At 39.0% G+C, this 23,104-nt stretch overlaps 1 protein-coding gene and 1 long non-coding RNA gene across 2 annotated transcripts in view; one reads left to right on the top strand and one right to left on the bottom strand.

Moving 5' to 3' along the window:
* The first annotated feature begins 7,137 nt into the window (after nt 1–7,137).
* LOC141420537 (uncharacterized) overlaps nt 7,138–23,104 on the top strand; it is a 34,410-nt gene continuing 18,443 nt past the window's right edge. The window contains exons 1-3 of the long non-coding RNA XR_012445084.1: nt 7,138–7,169; nt 10,218–10,274; nt 16,761–16,881. This is a non-coding gene — a long non-coding RNA (uncharacterized lncRNA). The remainder of the gene's footprint in view (nt 7,170–10,217; nt 10,275–16,760; nt 16,882–23,104) is intronic.
* Nucleotides 19,749–23,104, bottom strand: part of Samtor (S-adenosylmethionine sensor upstream of mTORC1) — a 73,352-nt gene continuing 69,996 nt past the window's right edge. The window contains exon 5 of the mRNA XM_074064639.1: nt 19,749–22,951. Within this exon, the coding sequence (XP_073920740.1) occupies nt 22,322–22,951 (630 nt within the window). The 3' untranslated portion in view covers nt 19,749–22,321. The remainder of the gene's footprint in view (nt 22,952–23,104) is intronic.

Raw genomic sequence — 23,104 nt, 5'->3', positions numbered from 1 at the left:
TTAGGGATTTATATTTCCATAGCATCATTACATGGGCAGCTGTTTTTCTTTCAATAGTGGCCTCTACATGTATCCTGGCCTATGGCTGCACATACATCAAAGAACACTGATACTGGTTTATCAGGGTTTGAACACCTGGCCACGGCTTATGAGGTCCCTAGCACTGTGAAAGCTTTGGGCTTCTAGCCATTGCTCCTGAGGGCAGTAGGAGGGGTTGAAGCAGATATGCTAATTTCCATGGAAGCACACGGAATAGGTGGTATAGTTGTGGGTGCATGACCTGATGACAGGGCTTGCACATGAATAGTAAGTATGAAAAAGTAATGTCCTGGTAACCACACTTCCTTCCCAGGTAGTATATATGCATAAGTCACAATTTGAAGTTTGGGCATCCCTGAGCAGGAAACTAATTAGGTTTAACAAGAAGAAAACATAGAAAGGATTCATCCTTAGGAAGAGGCAGGCGATTCCTCAAGCTTCTACCATGCGTAGATTAGTCAGCCTCCAGAGTAACTAAAGCAAGGCTGTCAACTTGCCCCCAGGAGTTAGCTGGAGATTCTGGAGGGAACTGCTGAGGAGGGGCATGGCATTTCAGAGGGTGACCTTGCACGATGAGGTTGGATCTGGGATGCATTCCTATTTGAGAGAAGCTGGTTTTATCTGGCTGTGGTGGACCCAGGGAGCAATCTCTGCTACTATAACTGCAGTGGGGGGTAGACAAAATAACAACAAAAGGACCCCCCCAATGAGGTTTTAATGGTTGGACATTCTGTTCCTTTACCCAGATGGCATCTCCTGGTTTGTAAGGGTGTTGGGGAGTTGTCAGGCTAATGGGAAGTCTCTCCCAGACCCAGACATTGATTTTTGAGAGAGTCACCCTGAAGGCCTTCATCTGTTCTCTCAAGGTGAGGTGACCTATTTTTTTGAGGTCCCTTGTATACCTTTGATTAAGTGGGAATGGGCATCCATAAAGGACTTCAAAGGGTGAAAGTCCTGTTTGTTTCATGGGGCTGGACCTAATCCTTAGTGATGCTATGAGTAGTAACTGATCCCACTGCAGATGGGTCTCCTGACATAGTTTTCCCAACTGTAATTTTAGGGTTCCTATTCATATGTTCCACTTTTCCTGAACTTTGGGGGCAGTAAGCCTTATGCAAATTCCTAAGAATTTAGCCACCAACTGCATCATCTTGGCCATGAAGGCTGGCCCATTGTCCAACCCAATAGACACAGGTATTCCAAACCAAGGGATGATCTTTAGCAGACATCTGGCCAACTCCTGGGCTTTTTCAGTCTGAGTGGGGAAGGCTTCCACCCATCCTGAGAAGGCGCAGACAGACACTAATAGATATGTGCATCCTTGGACTTGTGGCATTTCAATGGAGTCCATGATCATGTTTTCAAGAGGAGTTCCACCAATACTTTGCACCTGGGGCAGCACTCTTGGTCCCTGCCAGGGATTGTTTTTGGCACACAGGCTACATCTTTTGCATACCACCTTATTTATGCTGGAGAGCTTGGGGACATAAAAGTGTTGGGCCAGAGTCGTCTCAAGGGTTTTCCACCCTGATTGGGTTCCTTTGTGGAACTGCTTGACAAATGTGGGAGCCAGTGACTCAGGGATGGCCATGTGAACATTGGCAAACTTCTACCATCTGCCTGGTAGAAAACTTCCCTTCTCAGTCTTGAACCACACCTGTTCTTGTGGAGTGTATCGTGGATCCCATTCAGTTAAGGAACACAGGAACAAAGCACAGTCAGGGCAGTTGGGTCAGTCTCCTCGTGAGGGCTGCTTGCTTGGCCTCTCTGTCAGCTTCCCAGTTTCCCTGTTGCATCTCCTAGTTGGTACCTCAGGCAGTGTATAACTGCCACCCATTTAGGGGCCCATAAGCATCTAGCAGTTAGAAGATTTCTTGCCTATACTTGATATTTTTATCTCCCACGTTAATGAGGCCCTTCTCCTTATATAGGGCCCCATGGACATGAATGGTTGTGAAGGCATACTTAAGAGTCAGTATAGGTGTTTACCTGCACTCCTTCAGTGAGTTAGAGTGCCTGGGTGAGGGCGATGAGTTCAGCCTTTTGTGTAGAAGTTCCAACCAACAGTGGATAGGCTTCAGTGATTGAGTCCAAAGTTACCACTGCATACTTGCCAAAGTGTGTGCCATCCCGGACAAAGCAGCTGCCATCTGTGAAGTATTCAACATCCAGATGGCTGATGGGCTGATCGGTTAAATCTGGCCAGCTTGAGGAAACCTCATCCATAACTTCTAGGCAGCCATGCTCCAGAGGGCCCGAATCAACCAGCAATAGAGTTTCCGGGTTTAGAGTCTTAACAACTTCCAACCATGCATGGTTTTCACATAGCATACTCTGGTATTTGACCATCTGAGAGTTGGTCAGCCAATAATTTGCCTTGTACTCCTTAAGAGTCAGGACAGAGTGGGGAACCTGGACAGTGAGTTCTTTCCTGGGGTAACCTTGTCTGCTCCTGCCACCAAGACGGTGGTGGCTGGTAGGGCACACAGACAAGGTAGCCAGTATCAGGAAACAGCATAAAGTTGTTTTGACATGTAAGACACCAGAGGATGCCAGGAGCCTAGTAGTTGAGTCAGGACCTCAATAGCTGTCCTCTTTCACTCATGTACATATAAGAAAAAGAGCTTTATCATATCTGGCAGGCCTAGAGCAGGGGCATTTGTGAGTGCCCTCTTGATTTCTTTAAAGGTTTTCTCATGTTCTTCCCATACTAAGGGTTCCTGTTCTCCCCCTTTTCTGGCATTATAGAGGGGTTTGGCCAAGAGGGAGTAGTTAGGGATCCAGATTTGGCAGAAATCTGCAGGTCCCAAAAACTCTGATTTTTTCTGATGGGTCTTGGGGGCTAGAATGGAATAGACAGCGTGTTTCCTCTCAGGGCCAAACCTGTGTTGTCCTTGCAATAGGTGAAAGCTGAAGTATTTGATGGTGTCTTGGCAAATCTGGTCCTTTTTCTGAGAAACTTTGTATCCTGTCTCCCATAAAAGAGAGAAATGTAGGCAAGTCCCTTCCATATAGTCCTCCCAGGTTGATCCAGCCAGCAGGAGGCCATCCATGTACTCCTCCATCCATGGAGGAGTGTGCAGCTGTGCTAGTTGGCTAAAAAACTTTGAGGTCAGATGCCAAGGCAGTTCTGAAGATAGTGGGAGAGGTTTTGAAGCCTTGTGGCAACTGAGTCCAGGTTAGCTGTCCCTTTTCTCCAGTATTGGGATTTTCCCATTGGAAGGCAAAAATAGGCTGGCTCTATAGGGCCAGGCAGATGCAGAAAAATTCATCCTTGAGATCTAGGCAGGTAAAACACTTTGTCTCAGCTGGGATGAGCCCTAAAAGCATGTAGGGATTCTGGACCATGGGGTGCAGAATAATGATTGCTGAATTTACTTCTTGGAGGTACTGAACTGGCCTGAAACCCTCAGTCCCCAGTTTTTGGAAGAGTAACAAGGGGGTGTTCCAGGCTGACTAGCAAGGTTGGAAGATCCCATATTTTAGGAGTCTGTCTAGGTGTTTTTGAATTCTGACCTAGACCTTGTGGAGAATGAGTACTGTTTTTGGCTGATAGGGGTGGGTCCTGGCTTTATTTACATCACTACTGGGGGCATGTTTTGGGCCAGTCCTGGGGGCTTCTGTCCACACACCTGGAATCTTGAAGGGAAGCTCAGAAATCTCAGAAGATCTTCCTTCAGGGGCATACAACCTCCACTCCTCTTCTTGTGCAACTGAGGGTTAGAATTCTTGCTTCAGGTCCTCTCAGTTTTAAGGCTGCTGTGCTGTCAATTTACATAAGTCTTTACCCATTAAGGCCATGGGGCAATTAGGGAGATAAAGAAACTCATGCTTTACTTCATAGCTCTCAAGATTGCATTGTCTAGATATTAAAGAAGGGGCAGCAGACCCAGTTCCCCATATCCCTGATGATAGCTGCATGCTTCCATGAAAGAGGGCCCACTGGCTGTGTCACAACTGAACGTTCCACCATGTGATCAGTGGGATGGCCCCTTATCTTCATTCAGACCACAGGCTCCTGGGGGCCCAGTAGAATGGAGCCTGGTCTGTCTTATTCCTCCTTATAGCCTTCCAGGGCTGCCACTCCAATGATGTTTTCCTCCCAGGGCTTGCCTCCCTGTGGGTGGACTGATACTTTCCCTTGACAATTCAGACTCTGCCTCTGGTCTGGGGGGAATTTTGGGGTCCCTGGCCCACTGGGGACATTCACTCTTCCAGTGCCCATCCTGGCAACAGTATGCATATTAATTTCACTCTAATTCCTCCCTGGGGCAGGGGTGTCCTAGGGCACCAATCAACATCTGTGGTGACCACCCCTGCCTCTATTTAGACCAACCCACTTGGGTCCACCTGACTGCTCAACAAGGGCTGCAGCAAGGAGGTCCACTTTCCTTTTCATCTTCCTGTTGGCCTCCCATTTTGCCTCCTGGTCTTGATTGACTAAAATTTTTGTGGCTACCTCCAGAAGCTGACTGGCATTCATTCCAGTGAACCCGTCCAGTGTCTACAGTTTTCACCTTATGTCACATTGGGCCTGGCCAATGAGAGTGGCGTTAATAATCTGCTGGTTTTCAGTGGTTTCTGGGTTAAAAGGGGTATTCAAGCAGAAGGCTTCACATAAACACTCGTAGAACTGGCTGGGACTCTTGTCTGGTCCTTGGAGAACTTCTGATGTTTTTCTCATGCTCATGGCCTTTCTTTCTCCTTCCTTCATGCCTCCCAATAGTGCTACCAGTTCAATCCACTGGTAGTCTCAATCATCATTAGGGTTCCAATGGGGGTCCTCCTCAGGGAACTGGCCCTGAGCATAGGCTTGGGCATTTGAAGTGACAGCAGGGGCATGATCTTCCAGCCACTTCAGAACCACGAACATTTTATGGCATTGCTTTTCAGTATTAAACAGAGTCAGAAGAAGCTGTCAACAGTCTGTCAGGGGCATTTATGAGTCTATATGATAGACTGCATCAAATCAATCAGAGCATGAGGTTTTTCTGTGAAGGAGGATATATGATTGTGGTGGTAAAGGGCTGGTAGATGAATGTCCACCCTCCTTCTTGTATTTAACCATGCTGGTCATAATATATCAGGCCTTGGGCTTCTCTCAGGGGCATCTGGAGAGCACTGGGATTCTAAGGAGGAAAGGGGACCTTGCTGGGATTGGTTGGGTACCTCTGATTGAAGGGGGATATGGGGTGAGAACTGGCAGACTTGAAGTGGACTTAGGATCCATAGGACCCAAGGAAGTCAGGGGAGTCAAGACCCCCAAGGTTTCTGGGCCAGACTTTACAGGTGTATTTGGCCCTTGGGCTTCCCCATTCAATGTCAAAGGCAGGGGTACAGAACTGGGTGTTGGTGACTGCACATAGTGCAGTGGTGTTTCCTCAGGCTCTTTGGACAGTACAGGCTCCTTTGGCTTCTCCCTACACTTGGAAGTTGCAGCTACCCTTGTTAGCATGATCCTCTAGGTCTTTTCCAGACAGGATCTTAGCCACACAGCCTAGCTAAGAATTGTATCCTGCCAGCAATCAATGTAGGGAAACTAATCTGGGTGTCCAAGATTCCCTACAATTACCCTTTAAGCTTCATTGACTACAGTCTTGTCTAGTGATCCTTCTAGGGGCCACCCTACACCAAAAGCAGGCCAATCTATTCACAAAGGGTCCTAAGCTTGTTAGGAGTTAACTTGACTCCATAGTCTCCATTACATCCCTTTTTAAAGTTTATAAGCATACACTCCAAGGGGGTGCCTTTACTTTGATTTCTACCCATTTCCTCCCATTACCAGATGTCACGACAGAAACACGGAGGTGTAGGGGGTTCTGGAGGAGAGGTAAGGGGTCCTCTTCTCCAACACACAGGGAAGAACAATATGTGCCCCTTATTGGTGACCTGAATGCAGTCACCTGGCAAGGAACTGTACCTACACAGGGTCCTCCCCTCATGGGAATTTAGGCATCTCTTAGCTGTAGTGGAGTCCATACAATCCTCACACCAGAGACCCTGTCAGGGCTCACCCTAGACCATATGAGTTCACCATGGAATTGCAGATCAGGACTCGCTTTCGTTTTATAGCCAGGCTATGTCTCATTCATACACATTCATATGTAGGCATCCAATGTTTCTGCCCTGCTTCCAGTGCCTAGGAGTCATGGTTTTGCTTTTGCTCAAAGTTACTTGGGTGACTCCAGGAGGTGATCAGGCTCCCCTTCTGAAACTTAGGGGCAGGCCTAATATTTGAACCTGGGTTCTTGCGAGTCTGATTGGTGGCATGCCCTTCACTGGTTCCTGCATCTCTCTGGGTTCCATTGTGAGTCCAAGGCCCTCACTCCAACTCACTGGGAGGGCGAGTCCCTCCTCCAGATCAAACCGTCTGTTGGTGCCTGGTGGGATCACTTCTCCTGGTGGTCCAGGGGATGCACCCCAGAGACAAGGGAGGTGAAAAAAAAAAACAAACACCGTCTCCAAATCCCAGACAAGAATCCCCAGAAATGTTGAGGATTCTTGAACAGAGAGACAGGACACTGAGGAAGTTCCTCAGGAAGCAATGTTTTATTGTGCTGGCACACACTCAGTGGTCTCATGTCCAAAAGCTGAGCCCTGAGAACAAAGGGGCTTTGCCTTATATAGCCTTTCAAGCAGAGAACAGAAGTGAGAAACAAAGCTTAACCCATATATGGTTGTCTTCAATTTTTATTGGTTACTTTATCCTCAGTGCTTTGTGACCCTTTTCAGGTCCAGTTTCCTTAAGCTTGAGTTTCCTGCCAAACTGTCCCCTCCTTCGCACTACAAAATTAACTGAAAACTCAAGACCAGTGAGAGCACTGGGGGAGTGTGGTAATGTGGTGACCATGCTTTCTACATTAGCTTGGAAAACCTATCTTCTAATTCTCATCCTACATCTCTGACTATATTTTCTTCGCTTTATTTGTCCCAATTATTTTAAAATCAGATCCCAGTTCCTCCTAAATAGAATTTTCCCTGAAGTTTATTTTGGTCTTCTTTTCCTTTTATTTACTCCTTTACTAAATTTTAATATTAACTCTCAGCTTCTCAAAGAGTTAATATTAACTCTCAGCTTCTCTGCAGCTGATTCTCAAAGTTTATGTACTGCGAGCTCTCCTGAACTCCAGGTAGCATTTTAAACTTGTCTAAATGCCTTATTTCCCAAACTGACCTCTTCTCTGCTCACCTCCTTGGTTTTGTGTTCGCTATGTAGAGCCTTCCACTTTCTCTGTTTCTACTGCTTTTACTGTATTTCAAGCCCATGTCTTTTGGAATGAATTATGTAGCTTCTCTGTAGTTTCTGTTTATTCAAATGCATACTGGTATCTGATTAACCTTCCCCAAATACTAGTCTATTACAGGATTCTCAAGCTTCCAGTAATTTCAAATTCTTCCAGTAATTGTGTACTGTGTTTTTAGAATTCACATTTTTTAGTCTGATGTTTAAAACCCTCCAAAAGTATTGCCTTAACTTTTATTATATTCACAATTCTTTTTTTTTTTTTTGGTGGGACTGGGGTTTGAATTCAGGGCTTCACACTTGCTAGGCAGGTGCCCTACAATTCGAGCCACTCTGTCAGCCTCCATATTCATAATTCTTAATATTTTTAATGCCTTGAACTTTTTCTCATTTGCTGATTTTTTAATTGGGTTACTTGGTTTTTATTACATTTTGAATTTTTCTTGTATATTCTGGATGTTAATGCTCTGTCAAATGAATAAATTGCAAATATTTTCTCCTATTTTCAGGGTTATCTCTTTATTCTGTTGGTGTTTCCTTTGCTTGCAGAAGGTTTTTAGTGCAGTGTAATCCCATTTGTCAATTTCTACATTTGTTTCCTGTATTTTGGAAGTCCTGTCCAGATCATTCCAAGGTCTTAAGTGTTTCCCCTATATTTTCTTCTAGTAGTCTCAGAATTTCAGGTCTTACATTTAGATTTTGATTTTTAGTTGAATTCTGTGAAGGGTGTTCAATATTCTGCATGTGGATATCCACAAGCTCAAGATAGCTTCAAAGACTTTTCTGCTTTCATATGAATTTTAGGACTGTTTTCTAGTTCTATGAAGGATGTCATTTGAATTCAATGAGAATTGCTTAAATCTGAAGATCACTTTGGGTAGTATGGAAATTTTAACAATATCAATTCTTTTAACCATGAATTTGGGCTTCCCTTTTTGTGCATGTGTCTTCTTCAATTTCTTTCCTCAGTGTTTTATAATTTTCATTTGAAAAGGTCTGTCATGTCCTTGGTTAATTTATCCCATGTATTTTATCATTTTTTTGTACCTATTGTGAATGTGATTTGATTTGATGATTTCTTTCTCAGAAAATTGTTTACCAATACATAGAAAAGCTACTGATTTTTAAATATTGATTTTCTAACCTGCTACATTACTGAATTTGTTTATCAATTCTAATAATCTTTTGGTTGGTTCTTTAGGTTTTTCTGTATATAAAATCATATTATCTGCATGTATAGATATTTTGAATTTCTCCCTTCCTCCTTGTAAACCTCTTATTTCTTTCTCTTGCCTAATTGCTCTGGATAAAATTTCTATTACTCTATTATATAGGAGTGGTGAGACTGAATGCCCTTGTCTTCTTGCTCCTGATCTTAGAGTAAATACCTTTAGCTTTTCCCTACTCAGTATGATGTTGGCTGTGGGAGATATATATATCTCCTATATTATATTGACATACAATATTCTATACCTAGTTTGTTCAGGATTTTTATCATGAAGGGATGTTGAATTTTATCAAGTGCTTTTCTGCATCTATTGAGATAATATGATTTTATTCTTCATTTTATTAATGTGCCATATTATATTTGTTGATTTGTTGGACCATCTTTGCATACCTGGAATGAAACCAACTTGATCATGGTGAATGATCTTTTTGATATCCTGCTGAAATTGATTTGCTAGTATTTTGGTTTTTTGTATAACCCAGGCTGCTGTAGAATTTACTTTGTAGCCTTGAACTCATAAGCCTCCTGCATCTGCCTCCCAAGTGCTGAAATTACAGAAATGATCCACCACATCTAGCTCTGACTTGTTAGCATTTTGTTGAGAATCTTTTTCATCTCTTTTCATCAAGAATATTAGTCTATAACTTCCCCCCCCCACCCCTTTTTGTTGCTATTATGCTCCTGTGTGGCTTAAGGAAATTCTGGACTCATACAATGAGTTTGAAAGAGTTCCCTCCCTTTTTATTTTACGGGGTAATTTGAGAAGAATTGGTGTTAGTTCTTCTATAAATGTCTGGTAAAATTCAACAGTGATGTTATCTATTGCTGGGCTTTTCTTTGTTGTGAGAATTTTTTTAAATTACTGATTCATTCTCATTATTTGTTACTGGTCTATTCAGGTTTTTTATGTCCTCATAGCTCAACTTTGATAGATAATATGTGTCCAGAAATTTGTCTATTTTTCTAGGTTTCCAATTTGTTATAGTTTTCCTTAACAATTCCTAATGATCTATTGTATTCCTGTGGTAGCAGTTGTAGTATTTCATTTTTCATCCCTAATTATACTTTTCTTAGCTAAAAGTTTTTCTACTTTGATTATCTTTTTGAAAACTCAAGATTAGTTTAATTGATTTCTTTGTATAGTCTTTTTTCCTACATTTCATCTATTTCTGCTTTGATATTTTATTATTTTTTCTTTCTACTAGTTTTGGGTTTGGTTTGTTCTTGCTTTTCTAAGTCCTAGAGATGATCATTAAGTTGTTTATTTGAAATCTTTTTTTTTAAATAGCAGTATTACTACAATCTTCTTTTTTTAGTGTTGCTGCTACTGCATTCCACAACTTTTAGTATGTTGTATATTCATTTTCATTTATTTCAAGGAATTTTTCTTAGTCTTGTTTTCATTGGTGACTCATGGTTTATTTAAAATGGTGCTATCAGTGTTATGCATTTGTGTAATTTCTAAAATATATTTTGCTGATGACTTCTACTTTTATTTCATTGTGAGCAGAAAAGATACAGGATAAAAGGAATCCAAATCAGAATATGATAGATATTTGTACACCAATGTTTACTGTACTATTCACAACAGTCACATCATGGAATCAGCTTAGTTATCTATCACCTCATGAATAGATCAGGAAATGTATATGTACACAATGAATTATCATTCAGTCATAACGAAGAATGAAATCATATCATTTGCAGGAAAATGAATTAAACTGAAGATCATCACAAAAAATGAAACAAGCCAGACTTAGAAAGGTAATTATCACGTTTTCTATCACATGCAACATCTGGATGTAAGTGGGGGAAATGGCATGAATATAAAAGGGAGATGGTTAGGGAATAAGCAAGAGGTGGGAAGGGTGAGAGAAGAGGGTGATAGGGTAAATATAACTGAAGTATATTGTCTATGTGAATGAAAATAGCATAATGAAGCCTATTAAAATCATAAAAAAACCAAGGGTGAGAGGGATAAGGGTAGTAGAGAGGGTAACTATGATGAAAGTACATCATATGCGTGTATAGAAATACTGCAATGAAATGCTTTTGTACCATTAATATATGCTAATAAAATGTAGTAAATAAGGATTTTTGTTTGAAGACAGAAAAAGAAAAGAAAAAATACAGGATATGATTTCAGTTTTGTAAGATTTGTTAGGACTTGTTTTGTGGCCTACGGTATAGTATAATCTAGAGGAAGCTCCTTGTGCCGATAAACAGAATGAGTTATCTGCAGCTGTTGGATGGAATGTTCTGTAAATGTCTTTAAGTTTGATTTAATGTTTCTTTGATTTTTAAAAATTATCTGGATGATCTGTCATTGATGAAAATAGGGTACTGAAACATCCCATATTGTACTGGATCCTGTTTCTCCCTTTAGTGTTTGTTTTATAAAATTGGGTACTCTGACGTTAGGTGCATATAGATTCATAATCATATCTTCTTGTTGGATTGATCCTTTGATCATTACATAGTGGCTCTCCTTGTTTTTTTGTTTTGACAGTACTGGGGTATGAACTCAGAGTCCCACTCTCAGCCTTTTCTGTTTTATTTTGCAGGTAGGTTCTGCACTTTTTGCCCAGGGCCATCCTTGGACAGCAGTCCTCCTACCAATGTTCCTGCATAGCAGGGACTATCAATGTGCCCTATTGTGCCTGGCTTGTTTATGAGATAGGGTCTTGCTTTTTGTCTTGGCTGGCTCTGAACTGCATTCGTCTCATCTCTGCCTCCCACACAACTGGGATTACAGGCGTGCACCATCACATTTGGCCCCTAGTTTTTTGTCTTAAAGTCTTATTTTTTCAGATGTAAATATAGCTACTCTTGCTCACTACAGGTTTCCATTTGCTTGGAATATCAGTTTATACCTTTCATTTTCACTGTGTGTATCTTTACTTATAAGTGAGTTTCTTATAGGCACCATATTGTTGGCTCTTTTTACTAATCCATAAAACTAGTATGCATCTTTTAGTTGGAGAATTTATGTTCAGAATTATTATTGATGGGTAAGGACTCACTCTGTCATTTTTGTTTTCTTGTATTTTGAATATTCCTTTTTCTCCCTGTCTTATTCATCTTTATGATTTGATGACTTATGTATTGATGTTTGACTCTTTTCTATTTTTTATCTACTCTTTCAGTGCAATTTATATTTTCATGATGATAACCATCTTTCTTTCACTTCTGCATGTAGGATTTGCATAAGGATCTTTGTAATGATGGTCTGATGGTGATGAATTCCCTCTGTTTTTGCTGCTTTGAAGGTCTTTACTTCTTCATTTCTGAAGCATAGCCTTGGTAGGTACTGTAATCTTTGTTTGCAGTTGTTTTCTTTCAGAACTTGGGATACATTATTCAACTTCCCCTACCCCATAGGCTTTCTGCAGAGGACTATGCTGTTAGTCTACTGGGGATCCCCTTAAATGTGACTTAACACTTTTCTTTTGCAAATAAACTCTGTCTTATATTTTGACAATATAGCTATATTGTACTGTGTTGAAGGTCTTTTTTATTTATGCTTTTTTGTGGTCCTATAAGCCTTGTGTACATGGATGTCTACATTTTGGGATGTCCCAAAATTAGGGAAGTTTTCTGCTATTATTTCACTGAATAGGATTTCTATGCCCTTAAATATTGACTCCTCACAAACAAAAAAATGCATGTTTGTCTTATAGTGTTCTAAAGATCTTAAATTCCCTTCCTTCCACACCTCCCCTGCTCCACCCTTCTCTTCAAAACACCTGCTTCAAGTTCATATATTCTTCTGGTTGGTCTAATGTACTATTGACCAACTATTTTTCATTTACCTTATAAACTCCATATTTCAAAAATTTGTATTTAGTTCTTTTTCACTTACCTTATAAACTCCATATTTCAAAAATTTGTATTTAGTTCTTTTTTAAAATCTTCCTCTTTGCTGAATTTCTCATTCATTTGCTAACTGTTTATCAGTGTTCTCTTGGCCATTAAGCATTTTCATAATCATTTTATTGTTTACTTATTTAAAGTACTAGGTTTGAACTCAGGGCCTTGTGCTTGCTAGGCAGGCACTCTTTCACTTGAGCTTCCAGCCCCATTTATTTATTTTTGAGATAGGGTCTTACTGTGTAGCCAGGCTGGCCTCCAACTTATGATTCTCCTCTCTCTGCCCCCCAAGTACTGCGATTATACTACCATGCCTAGCTATAATTATTCTTTTAAATTCCTTATCACACATTTCATCTATTTTAGTTTCGTTGCAATCTGCATGTTCTTTTGGAAGTACCATATTACCTACTTTTTTCATATTTCTTGTGCTCTACATTGAGGTTTGTGTATCTGGCTGGTCACACATCTCTACCACTTTTATGGTGTAGTTTTTCCTAAAGATGTTTCTTGGGGTGTCAGTTTGTTTTATCTTTAGATGAGCACTATAGTTTAGTCTTCTTATAGCCTCCATGGCTGTGATTTATGACAATTGGCCATGATGCATAGTGTGGCAGAATCAGAGAGATCTACTGTCTCTGACTCTGTGGGCTGCCCTAGCAGTTTAGGTGGGTGTGGTGCAGACAGTAGCACCATATATATATATGGTGCTTACTGTGTGGCTACTCCTATAATAGGAGTGGTGGCCCCTATCAAGTGATGGAGTTTAGGCAATTTTGATGCTAACTCTGTTACTAATAAGGGCCTCTGCCAGTAGTGGCCAAAGCAGTGATGAAGGTCCTGAAGCACTCGTCCTCCAGCCGGTTGCTGGCACAGGTGCAGACTGTATGGTGAAGAGGCAGTGGCAGAAACTGCAGCATGCACTCTTGTCCACTCTGGTCCCCACACACAGCCTCGGCAGTAGATGGTAAGATAAAGTGTGGGGGCAGAGTGGGTATGGGAACCATGTAGGTAGGGCATCATCAAGAATTGTGGTACTTCTCTCTCCGCCCCTTCCCTGACAGTGCCTGCTGGAGCCAGGCAAAGTTCCTTTAGGAGAGCACCTTTGGCTTTGTATACCTGGGGGAGGAGGAAATGCAGAGCCAGAGTTGCAAAGTCTCCTTAGTAGGGCAACAATGAGAACCATTGTGTTCCCTCACCACTCTCTCACTAACAGTTTTCTACACATAGCACAAGGAGGAAGGGTGGCATTAAGGGTGTGTGTGGCTGCCTTCAGTTATGGAACTAGCCCAAGTCTGCATGTAGTTGGCCACACCATTGGTCTCAGAGGACAAGTTTTCTAATGTCCTGGATCTTGAGGGCAGCACCACCCGTTCCTCTTCATGTTGCAACATGTGGCCCTTACAGTGCATGGCACACATCAGACTTGGGTCTCAGTCACTCTTCTGGACCAAGTTGGGTTTATGAGGAAGCTATGCCCAGAGCCAGTGCAGTGAATGTGTGTGGAGTCCCAGAAAGCAGAATATGTAGTGGTTTCGGACCCCTAAAACAGTGAAAGTTCAGGCAAAGGGTATCTTTTCAAGATGGCCAGTCTTCTGTGTAGATTTCAGATTACTTATCTAAGTGGTTTGCAAGTCTGTGAAAATTGTGATATTGTCCAGTAGCTAGGATTGCAAGCATCCACACTGATAAGAGTTCACTGGATCTCTTACTTTTACCCCCTGCAAAGAAGGCAGACCTCCTCTGCAGGCTACTGAGCCTGGGTGGCAGATACTGGGCATTTGTTTCCTTTGCTACATTCTTGTCTTGAGCCTCTGAATCTTACAAGGTTCTAGTTTCTCTTTTGATTTTCAGTGTTCTCTCACTGTTACTCTCCTTAAAATGCAGCTATATACATGTTACTTTCATTCTTCTTTGGAGGAGATGAGTGCTCACCAACTCTATTCAGTCATATTGTTTTTCTTTGAACATGACCTTTGCAATCAGGTAGTCAATCTTGGTGGAGCCACTTTTCTAATTCTAACTTTGTTGATTAATTAATATCGTGAAGAGTAATATTCCCTGCTAATAAAATGGTAAAAGTGTTTACTTTAAAAAAAACTCTTGATAAGATCAAAGTGAGGCAATATGTAGAGTGCCTAGTATGATACCTGGTACATAATAGTTGTTTAGTAAATATTTGTTAAGTTATCATGACTATCAAAGGGCTATATTTAGAACTGAACAGTACTTTTTTCATATGATGCTTGTTGATTAAACCCAGGGTTTTGGGCATGTTAGGCAAGCACTCTACAATTGAGCTACATTCCCAACCTGAATGATGTTTTATAAAAATGTTTTTTGGTTACTTCTATTGCAATTTTCTATGCTATTGTCATGTGAAAAAGGGACACCAGGTCTCCAGTCTATTTCTGTGTGTGTAGAAGTGCCATAAATAACTTTAGTTGGTAGCTTCAGACCAGTACTGTCCATGGATGTGGTTACATCCAACTTGCTTTTGTAGAGCAACATTAAACATGCTTTTATAGAGCCAGAGAAGTCAGTACCTTAGAAAATGAACTGTTTCAAGGGTTTTCTTCCTATATAATGCTGTGATGTCATTAATCCTATGTTGGAAAAAAATACTGGTGATTCTCAGGCTGGAGATGTAGCTCAGTGAAAAAATTTGTCTAGCATGTGCATGGCCCTGGGTCTGATCTCTATATCCCCAGCACCACAAAAAGAGGGAGGAACGGAAGGAGGGATGGAGAGAGGGGGAGAAGGGAGGAGAGAGAGGGAGAGAGGAGAGAGAGAGAGAGATGCATGCCTATCATGTCAGCACTTGGGAGGCTGAGACAGGATTGCAAATTAAGGCCTGCCTGGGTACAGGGCAAAACTCTGCCTTTAAAAAGAAATGATTTTCCTAGTTTGTATTAACTAGTATCCTTTATAGTTATGGAGCCTTCCTCAGGCTTAATAATTAGATAGTTGAATCAAATATACTGAAGAAGTGGATTTACTTCTGTTTATGAACTCATTTTTTTTGGGCTATCGTGGAGTTTGAATTCAGGGCCTCATGCTTGCTAGGCAGGTGCTCTACCACTTGAGCCACTCTGCCAACCCATGAATTCATATTTTAAAGAAACAAGACAACCTCATATTGAGATTTGTTTTGTAGTTTCACTGAAACCTTGCAGGGTAGGTTGCAATTAATTGGGAATCTTTTATATCATTTTCTGCAAATTCATTGGCAAGAAAAATTGAAGATAAGTGAAGTTAACACTGAAAGCTTAACTTGCTCAGTATCATTCTAAGAAATGGGTGTCAGATTTTGAATTGGTGATGGAGATTAAATGGTGAATGTGCATGGGAGGCACAGAACAGGCAACACTAAATGAAGAAAGAATAGGGCTTTTAAAAGCACTTTGGCAAAATTAGTAATGTGTTGTATCTCTGTACTGTGCAAAAAGATTGTGTTATTTACTTTATAGAAATTATTTTTAAACCTATCAACCATGCAAAGTGAATTTTATGGATTAAGAAATAGGTCCTGAGGAGAAACTGCTTGCTTGGACAAATTTCTTTTGGCATTAACTAGTGGTGGAAACTTGTCTGAATACAAAGCCAAGAAAGCAGTTGGAGTCATTTCTTAACACTGCTGGGGTACCACTTCTCATGTGGGACTGGAGCTCAATTTGCTAGATACTCCATTAAAAGATATAAAAATGAATGGTGGGTTACAAACTTAAGTATTTATTGGACAGGAGTGAGAGGTGGGAACTGGATAGACATCATGAGAATGTAGAGTCCTAAAATACTATAAATTTTAATGTGCAGAAGTCAGTAGACAGGAGAAATTATATGGCTCCAAATCACTTACTGGTCTAAGTTTCATTTTTATGTAAACCAATGCAGACTTTTCTGAAGAATAAAACTGAACTATATCCTAATTCTAAGAATGCATGAAGTAATTAATATAACAGTCAGACCATCCCAAAAGATTCATAAATTAAGTTACTAGGAGTAGAATGGTCCTGTATCATCTCAGTTGCATGTGGGAAGGTAGAATAAATTCATATACAAATATTTATTGATCATCTGCTGCTTGTGCAATGTACTTTTGTTAGCCAAGGATAAAGACAGGATAGAGGGCTTTGCCTGTATATATAGACAAACCAGAAAAAGATAAATTTTAGATATTTGGAACTATGCAGACACTTTATGGTGATTTGGAAAAGACTAAATTATGTGGACTAGGAAGTTCTCCCTGAGAAGTGTCATTTAAATTGAGAGCTGAATAACAAAAAAAAGAGTAAGCCATGCAAATTAAATGTAAGAGGTAGAAATTCTAGGCATAGGGACGAGCTACTCCAAAAGATGGGCATGCGTATTTTCCCCCAGGACTTTAACATAAAGGATGATGGAGAGAGTGCCAGGAGACTGAGATGGAGAAATACAGGGACCACAATGCTTACCTTTGCCCTTCCATGACGAGGGATTCCCATCTTCAACTTGCATTTAGGTAAGTTATGAACAGTGTATCAGGAAGGTTAAGTGAACACATTTCATTGATACGCACCATCAGCGAATGCAATCAAGAATGTTTTTCAATGTTGCAGTTTTTGCTTTGTACTAATGCTGGTGTATTTTTTCTTACATTGTCTGTTCCTGAAAAGAATAGATTGTCCATTTCTTAGAGTACTTAATTCAGTGTAATAGTGCAACACAAATGCCTCAACTACAAATAGTGCAATAATAATAAATCAGTACTGATCTAATGGTGGAGACAATTTTGCTTTATTTTGTCACCACACACTAATATGTGGTGACAATAGCCTTCAGTTAGAAAAGCAGATCACAAGGCCTAGTAAGTAAGTGAAAAATCATTACTGAAAAGCAATTCTAAGTATAGGTTCTAAGAATACTGCATACTATCTAAAATGATGTGTCGCAAGACCTGTGCTTGGGTTCTTTGGAATTTCATGCTTCACACTGAGGAATAAAATGAATGCACAGAAGTATTATTATCCACCTTTCTATACTGACACTTCTTCACCAATGACATAAAAATACAGCCTTTTTACACTTGTGAAATTTTAGGGAGGAAAGTCTTTGTTATTCATTTTATTATAAAGGACTTGTGTGAACTTTTTAAGGTATGAAATTAAGTTATTCAGTGGGTAGTCAGCCATAAGCAAAACCAACATCCTAACTACCATTTTGTATGTCCCCTTCTCCAGTCCCACAGGGTACCTACTTTGATGCCTATGGTTACAAATGTTCCAGACCACCACATTTCCTCCCTATCAAAATGTATCTTCTTTCAAATTCCTAGCTTCCTACTCTGTTTCCTCAGCAACCTGCTCTCTTTTACTTTATCTGTGCTGTTGGGTCAGCGGGGTCAGAAAATATAAACTTCCTTCTATAGGTAAGTTGTTAGGCTTTTTTTTTCTCTTTTTTTGGTCTCAAGTCTGTTTGCTGAGAATTTTTTTTTTCACCTGCAGCCAGTCTCCAAGGGTTTAGCTTGCCTACCTTTCTCTCTTCTTTCCAGCATTCATCTGTTTACTTTATTTCCAGGAATTATTTCATCCTGGTCTGGCTTTGGAAAACTAGTATCGCTTGGTTTCTAGTGAAAAGGACTGTGGCAGTTTGGAAACTATAATTGTTTTTTGCTGACTTTATCATCCTATCACATTTTAGCTTGTCTCTGAAACTCATCTAAACAGATGTTAAAGAACAGGAATTTGAGGGAGAAATAAACTAATATTGGCCATGACCAATTTTGGGCCCACTAATAGAAATTATTAAGATGTACGATGTAAAAATAATTTTTGATTACTAAGAACAACAAACACTAAGATGTGATTTAGACTTGTGATATTTTAAATTACAAAAACTGGAATAGCTTTCTAAAAACTTAGCAAAGGTACCATGGTTAAAAATAAAGTTCAAAATAAGTTAAAACACTGCTTATATTGAATACAAGTAACTACTCAACAGTACTAAATACAACAAGAATCTCATATAAAAATAGATGCACATCAAACTACTGAGATTCTGAGCACATCAAATTTAGGATAAAACATACATTCAAAGCAAAGTTTAAGGTAAATAAAAAACTTTCCATCCATTGACATTTGCATTTCTCCAATGAGACACAAATGGGGATTTTAAAAACCCAGTTCTTCTCTCCTTTAATAAAATTTTGAGATCCTTAAGATTAATGCAATTGTTAGCTATAGTACCATGAGTGTTCTTTGGTACTGTGTAGTAAAGGCCACCACTAATATTCTTGGAGAGCTTTGTGTTCACAGTGCATCATGAATATAATTTTTTTTATTTGAACTGGATGTTACTACAATTAATTTTACTGGGAGGAATAAATTTATTGTATACAAGCACTCCTTATAATAAGCCTCTGTATTATTTGAGTAGTAAAAGAATTAGTTTTCTACCTTTGTTATGTAAGAATTTGTAACACTAAGAAGAAAGTGTGTATGTGTGTGAGGTGCTGGAATTGAACCCAGGGCCTTGTACACATTAAAGCACATTCTCTTACCACTGAGCTACATAAATAAGTCTACATTCTGCTGACCTGCTGCAGAGGAATCCTGCCATTGTACTGTGCTCACAAAAGGGTGGCAAATGGAGCACAAGCTTCATTGTACTTTTCCCCATCTTTTTTACAATCAGAGAATGTATATTTAGCTTGCACTTTTCTGAACGGGGTGAATGATACATCCCTTTTATCCACAATGTGTTTGTAATTTGCTAAAGTTTTTTGTGTGTATGCGTTTTTTCTTTTTTTTTGTTTTTTCACCTCCTGTACCATTACTAGGGAACAAATTAAGGATTTTAAGAGCAGGCAAACCTGTAGGATCAGTAGATGATCATTCCTAGATGGAAGATATTTTTCAAGGAACTCTTGTCTATTCCACTACATTGTGAGCTCCATGGAAGCGGGGGGGGGGGGGCTGTGATCCCCCCAAATGCCTGCTGTCTCCTCAGCATGTTACACAAGGTAGAATACAAACATTTGTTTACAGAATTAAAGAAAACTGAATGCTATCCTAACAGATATACTCAACTATATTATCTATTGTCATAGTTCATGTTTTTTGAAAGTTAATTACATATGGTTGCCATATGACCAGGTAGAATTTATGCTATTATCTGCCATTAACAGCATGACAATGCACAAAAACAGAGAAGTCATTTGAAGTCTCTGAATCTCAGTGAATGAATTTATGAAATTAAGGGATTTGACTAGATAAAACCTAGATGGAAATTCTAAAGGTCAAATTCTAAATTGTTTTCCAATTCTGAAATTATTTAGTGAGATAAAAAAAAAACCTAAAAGGTTTCAGTTTATAAATAATATACAAAGAATATTAGAAAATTTAAAATTTTTAATAAATGTGCTTTGCTCACAAAATGTGAAAAAATACAACAAACACAAACATACATTTTCAGGTACTCTACTTCCCACCACTTGGCAACTATAGTAAAACCACATGATCTGTTCATGATCCTGAAGAATCCAGCCACATGATTATCATTTGTTTCTAAAACACCAAATTATTTTGGAGAAATTGCTGTGAACATGATGGGAGGTCCCTTAACTTCCTTATATCAAAATGAAATAATTCTGAAGAGTACCCATACAGTATTGGAAGGCCCTATTAATGTCATTTGTTGTAACATATATGTAATCTGGTGCCACACCACAATGACTGGTTACGTTTCCACATTTATACTCTGAATTGGCCTTGGTGGAATATGACTTGGTTTAAATCCTGTGCCAACTTAATCTGAATAAACTGAATTTACAGTAACAAATGATATAAATTCAAACAAATTTATACTAAGTGGTATTAAGCTTTATAAAGAGATTCTTCTTTAAAGTACTACTTAAAATACATCATGCACATTTTGGAGTATAAGCAGAATCAACATCTGTAAACAATCAGATGAATTTATAGCACCAACATTTTAGATGTAACACAAAAGCTGTCTCAAAGGTCAAACTCTGACCAGCCTTTCAAAAGCACTGTTTTCCATTTACTTTCAAAGCATTTTCATTTGGTGTATTATTTTCTTTGCTCTCAGGACTGGATTTAGCAAAACCAAGCAAAACAAACGGTATGAAAAAAAGGGTACTACCAGAATACAGTTCTATATTACTCTGAACACAATACTTCTTAATTTTTTTTCCTTTTCTCTTTTGTGGGAGCTATAAAACACAATGCTGCAGTACTTAACTAAAAGAAAAGTCAATCCTAATTATTAAGGAATTATATGCTATTGAAAGTAAGTGAAAAATTTCAGGTTACATATGGCATATTTGAGCAACAATTATTTATTGCATTTAGTCAACTGACCTTTTTTTAGGTTAATTACAATCTTGTTATTTTCATTAATTTAGCATGTGAAATTTACTTTGAAATACTGGGTACACACAATGATTTATATCTCAAAGGATAAGTTTTGTACTCCTAAATAAAATCTGACCTGTAACTATAGTAATTCACAATAAGCACAAAAACCTCAGTTTTACCAGAGTAAAGAAGTGCAGTTTATGAAATTGAGGATCAACTATCGAAAATGCAAATTTTCTTTAAAAATACACACACACACACACAATACTAACCATGAAATCTGAAACTGTGATATTCAGTGCAAAAACCTCAGTATGAGGTAATTTTAATGTAATAACCACTTGAAAAAAAATCCACACAGTGGCACTCTTAAAAATGATAGTTTACATGACAATTGCTGGCTGACAAGACAGTATGTACTAAATGTTGTTAGCTGTTTAAACTTGTCTTGTTTGGACTATATTTCTCCTTAATCATTTGCTTCTGATTCAGAAACACAGAAAGGCATTTATCAATGTGGAAAGGGAGAATTCCCACAGCCAACTAATGATATCTTCTTCAAAGAAAATTTTCTGGTAGGGTTAACAAAGAAATTAGGAACCATTTTCTGAGATTACCAGTAGAGGGTTAATTTTACATTTTTAATATAATTCCAAACCTGTAGTGCAGCACCTCCTTAATGGAAAGTTGGAATGGTGGTCTCAATAGAACATAAACTTTCTTACAAGTGCAAACCCTTTCTCTAAAGTATTTTTAGTCAGAATTGAGTATTGTTCCTTGCTTAAATAGAAAGTTCTGTAAATGAAACCTAAATTTTAAAAAAAAGTAAAAGTGAACTCTCACAGATAAATATATAGTCTAACACCAAGGCCTAAAACAACAAGAAAGTTATAAAAATACTACTTTGGCAACGGTGTTTACTGTATTATGCTAATGAAAATAGAATACATACTTTGGGGGAATCACTCTCCCGATGTCTGGTGCTGCCAAATGAGCTTAATAGAAGAAAAAAGATAGAGTTATCACCAATTTCAAAAAGCTCAGGATATAATGGATCATCAGATGAAACTGAATAGAAAATGTCTTTCTGTAACAGGTAACAATTTAGTTAGAAGAAAGGAAAACATAAGTGCATCACAAAACAACTAAACCAACCTATCTCTGTGTCATTTTTAACTTGTGAGTCATCAAAGTGCAATCTACAGCTTTCTACGTATCTTAAAGTTTCTCACTGCAATGGTTTAAAGTCAACATTGAACAACTGAAGAAAGGAAAATATATAGCAAATTACGCTTCATTTTTCACAATAGCACTAAAGAGAAAAAAGGTACCTTTCTATATCTTAGTGCGAAATGCTAAAGTACAGTGATTTCTGCTATGACAGAACTCACTCTGCATGAAACTTTAAGCTTTCTATATAAGAATAAATTTTAAAATCCAGAAGTAGAAAAAAATAGCAAACTCTGTAAACCTGTGCATTTCTTCTATGCAAACCAGGTTTTAAGTACTGAGTTCATGTTAGTATTTCTGATTAGTGTAAGCAATTATGTTTGGAGTCTAGACTGAAGGGCCCTTGCTTTTATATTAACTTAAAAGTAATATGGGATCTTCTAGCTCATAGAAGGGAATGGAGCTGGTTTGACTTTCTCCAGAATCTGAGTCGTATGGAGCATCCGGGAGCTCTGTGAAACCATATGCCAGTTGTTCATCTTCTAAATCCGATCGGACATAGCAGGAAGGGTTAGAATATTCCTCATCTTCAATACTGTTGAAATCTTGAGGAATATATAACATCCCTGGATAGTTCCTGCTAACCAAGTCACTTGTGGTTTTTAGGGAGATTTTCCTAAAAGCCATCAGATGCATATGAGAAAATTTTGAATACTTGAAGCGTTTAAAGCCCAGGGACTCTATAGCTATCTTCCAGCTTTTCATCATCATAGCATGACGGTTCTGATGGGAGGAATCAGGAGTGATGATAAGTAGCAAACCATTTAACACTAACAGTTCATGGGCTTTCTTGCAACAAATCCATCGTTGGTAGGGTGATGGAAAATAGGAAAGGAGGAGAGAGAAAACAACCACATGAAAAAGTTCTCCAGGAAGAGAATCAATAGGGTTTTTCAGTTGCTTCAGAAAAGCATCTATAGCATCCTGTGCAAGCTGGAGTGGTTGCTGAAGTTGTAAGTTCAGGAAGTCACACTTATATACACTCTGCAAAAAGAAAAAAAGGTATATTAAAAATTTTAAGGGGTGTGGTGGTATACTCCTTTAACCCCAGCACTCAGGAGGGTGAGGCAGGAGGATCACAAGTTGGAAGCCAGCTGGATACACAATGAGACTTGGGCTCAAAACAAACAAACAAAA

Source organism: Castor canadensis, chromosome 2, assembly GCF_047511655.1.
Source record: "Castor canadensis chromosome 2, mCasCan1.hap1v2, whole genome shotgun sequence".
Classification (NCBI taxonomy): Eukaryota; Metazoa; Chordata; class Mammalia; order Rodentia; family Castoridae; genus Castor; species Castor canadensis.
Note: the sequence above shows the minus strand (reverse complement) of the source record. Positions and strands in the feature narration are given on the sequence as shown.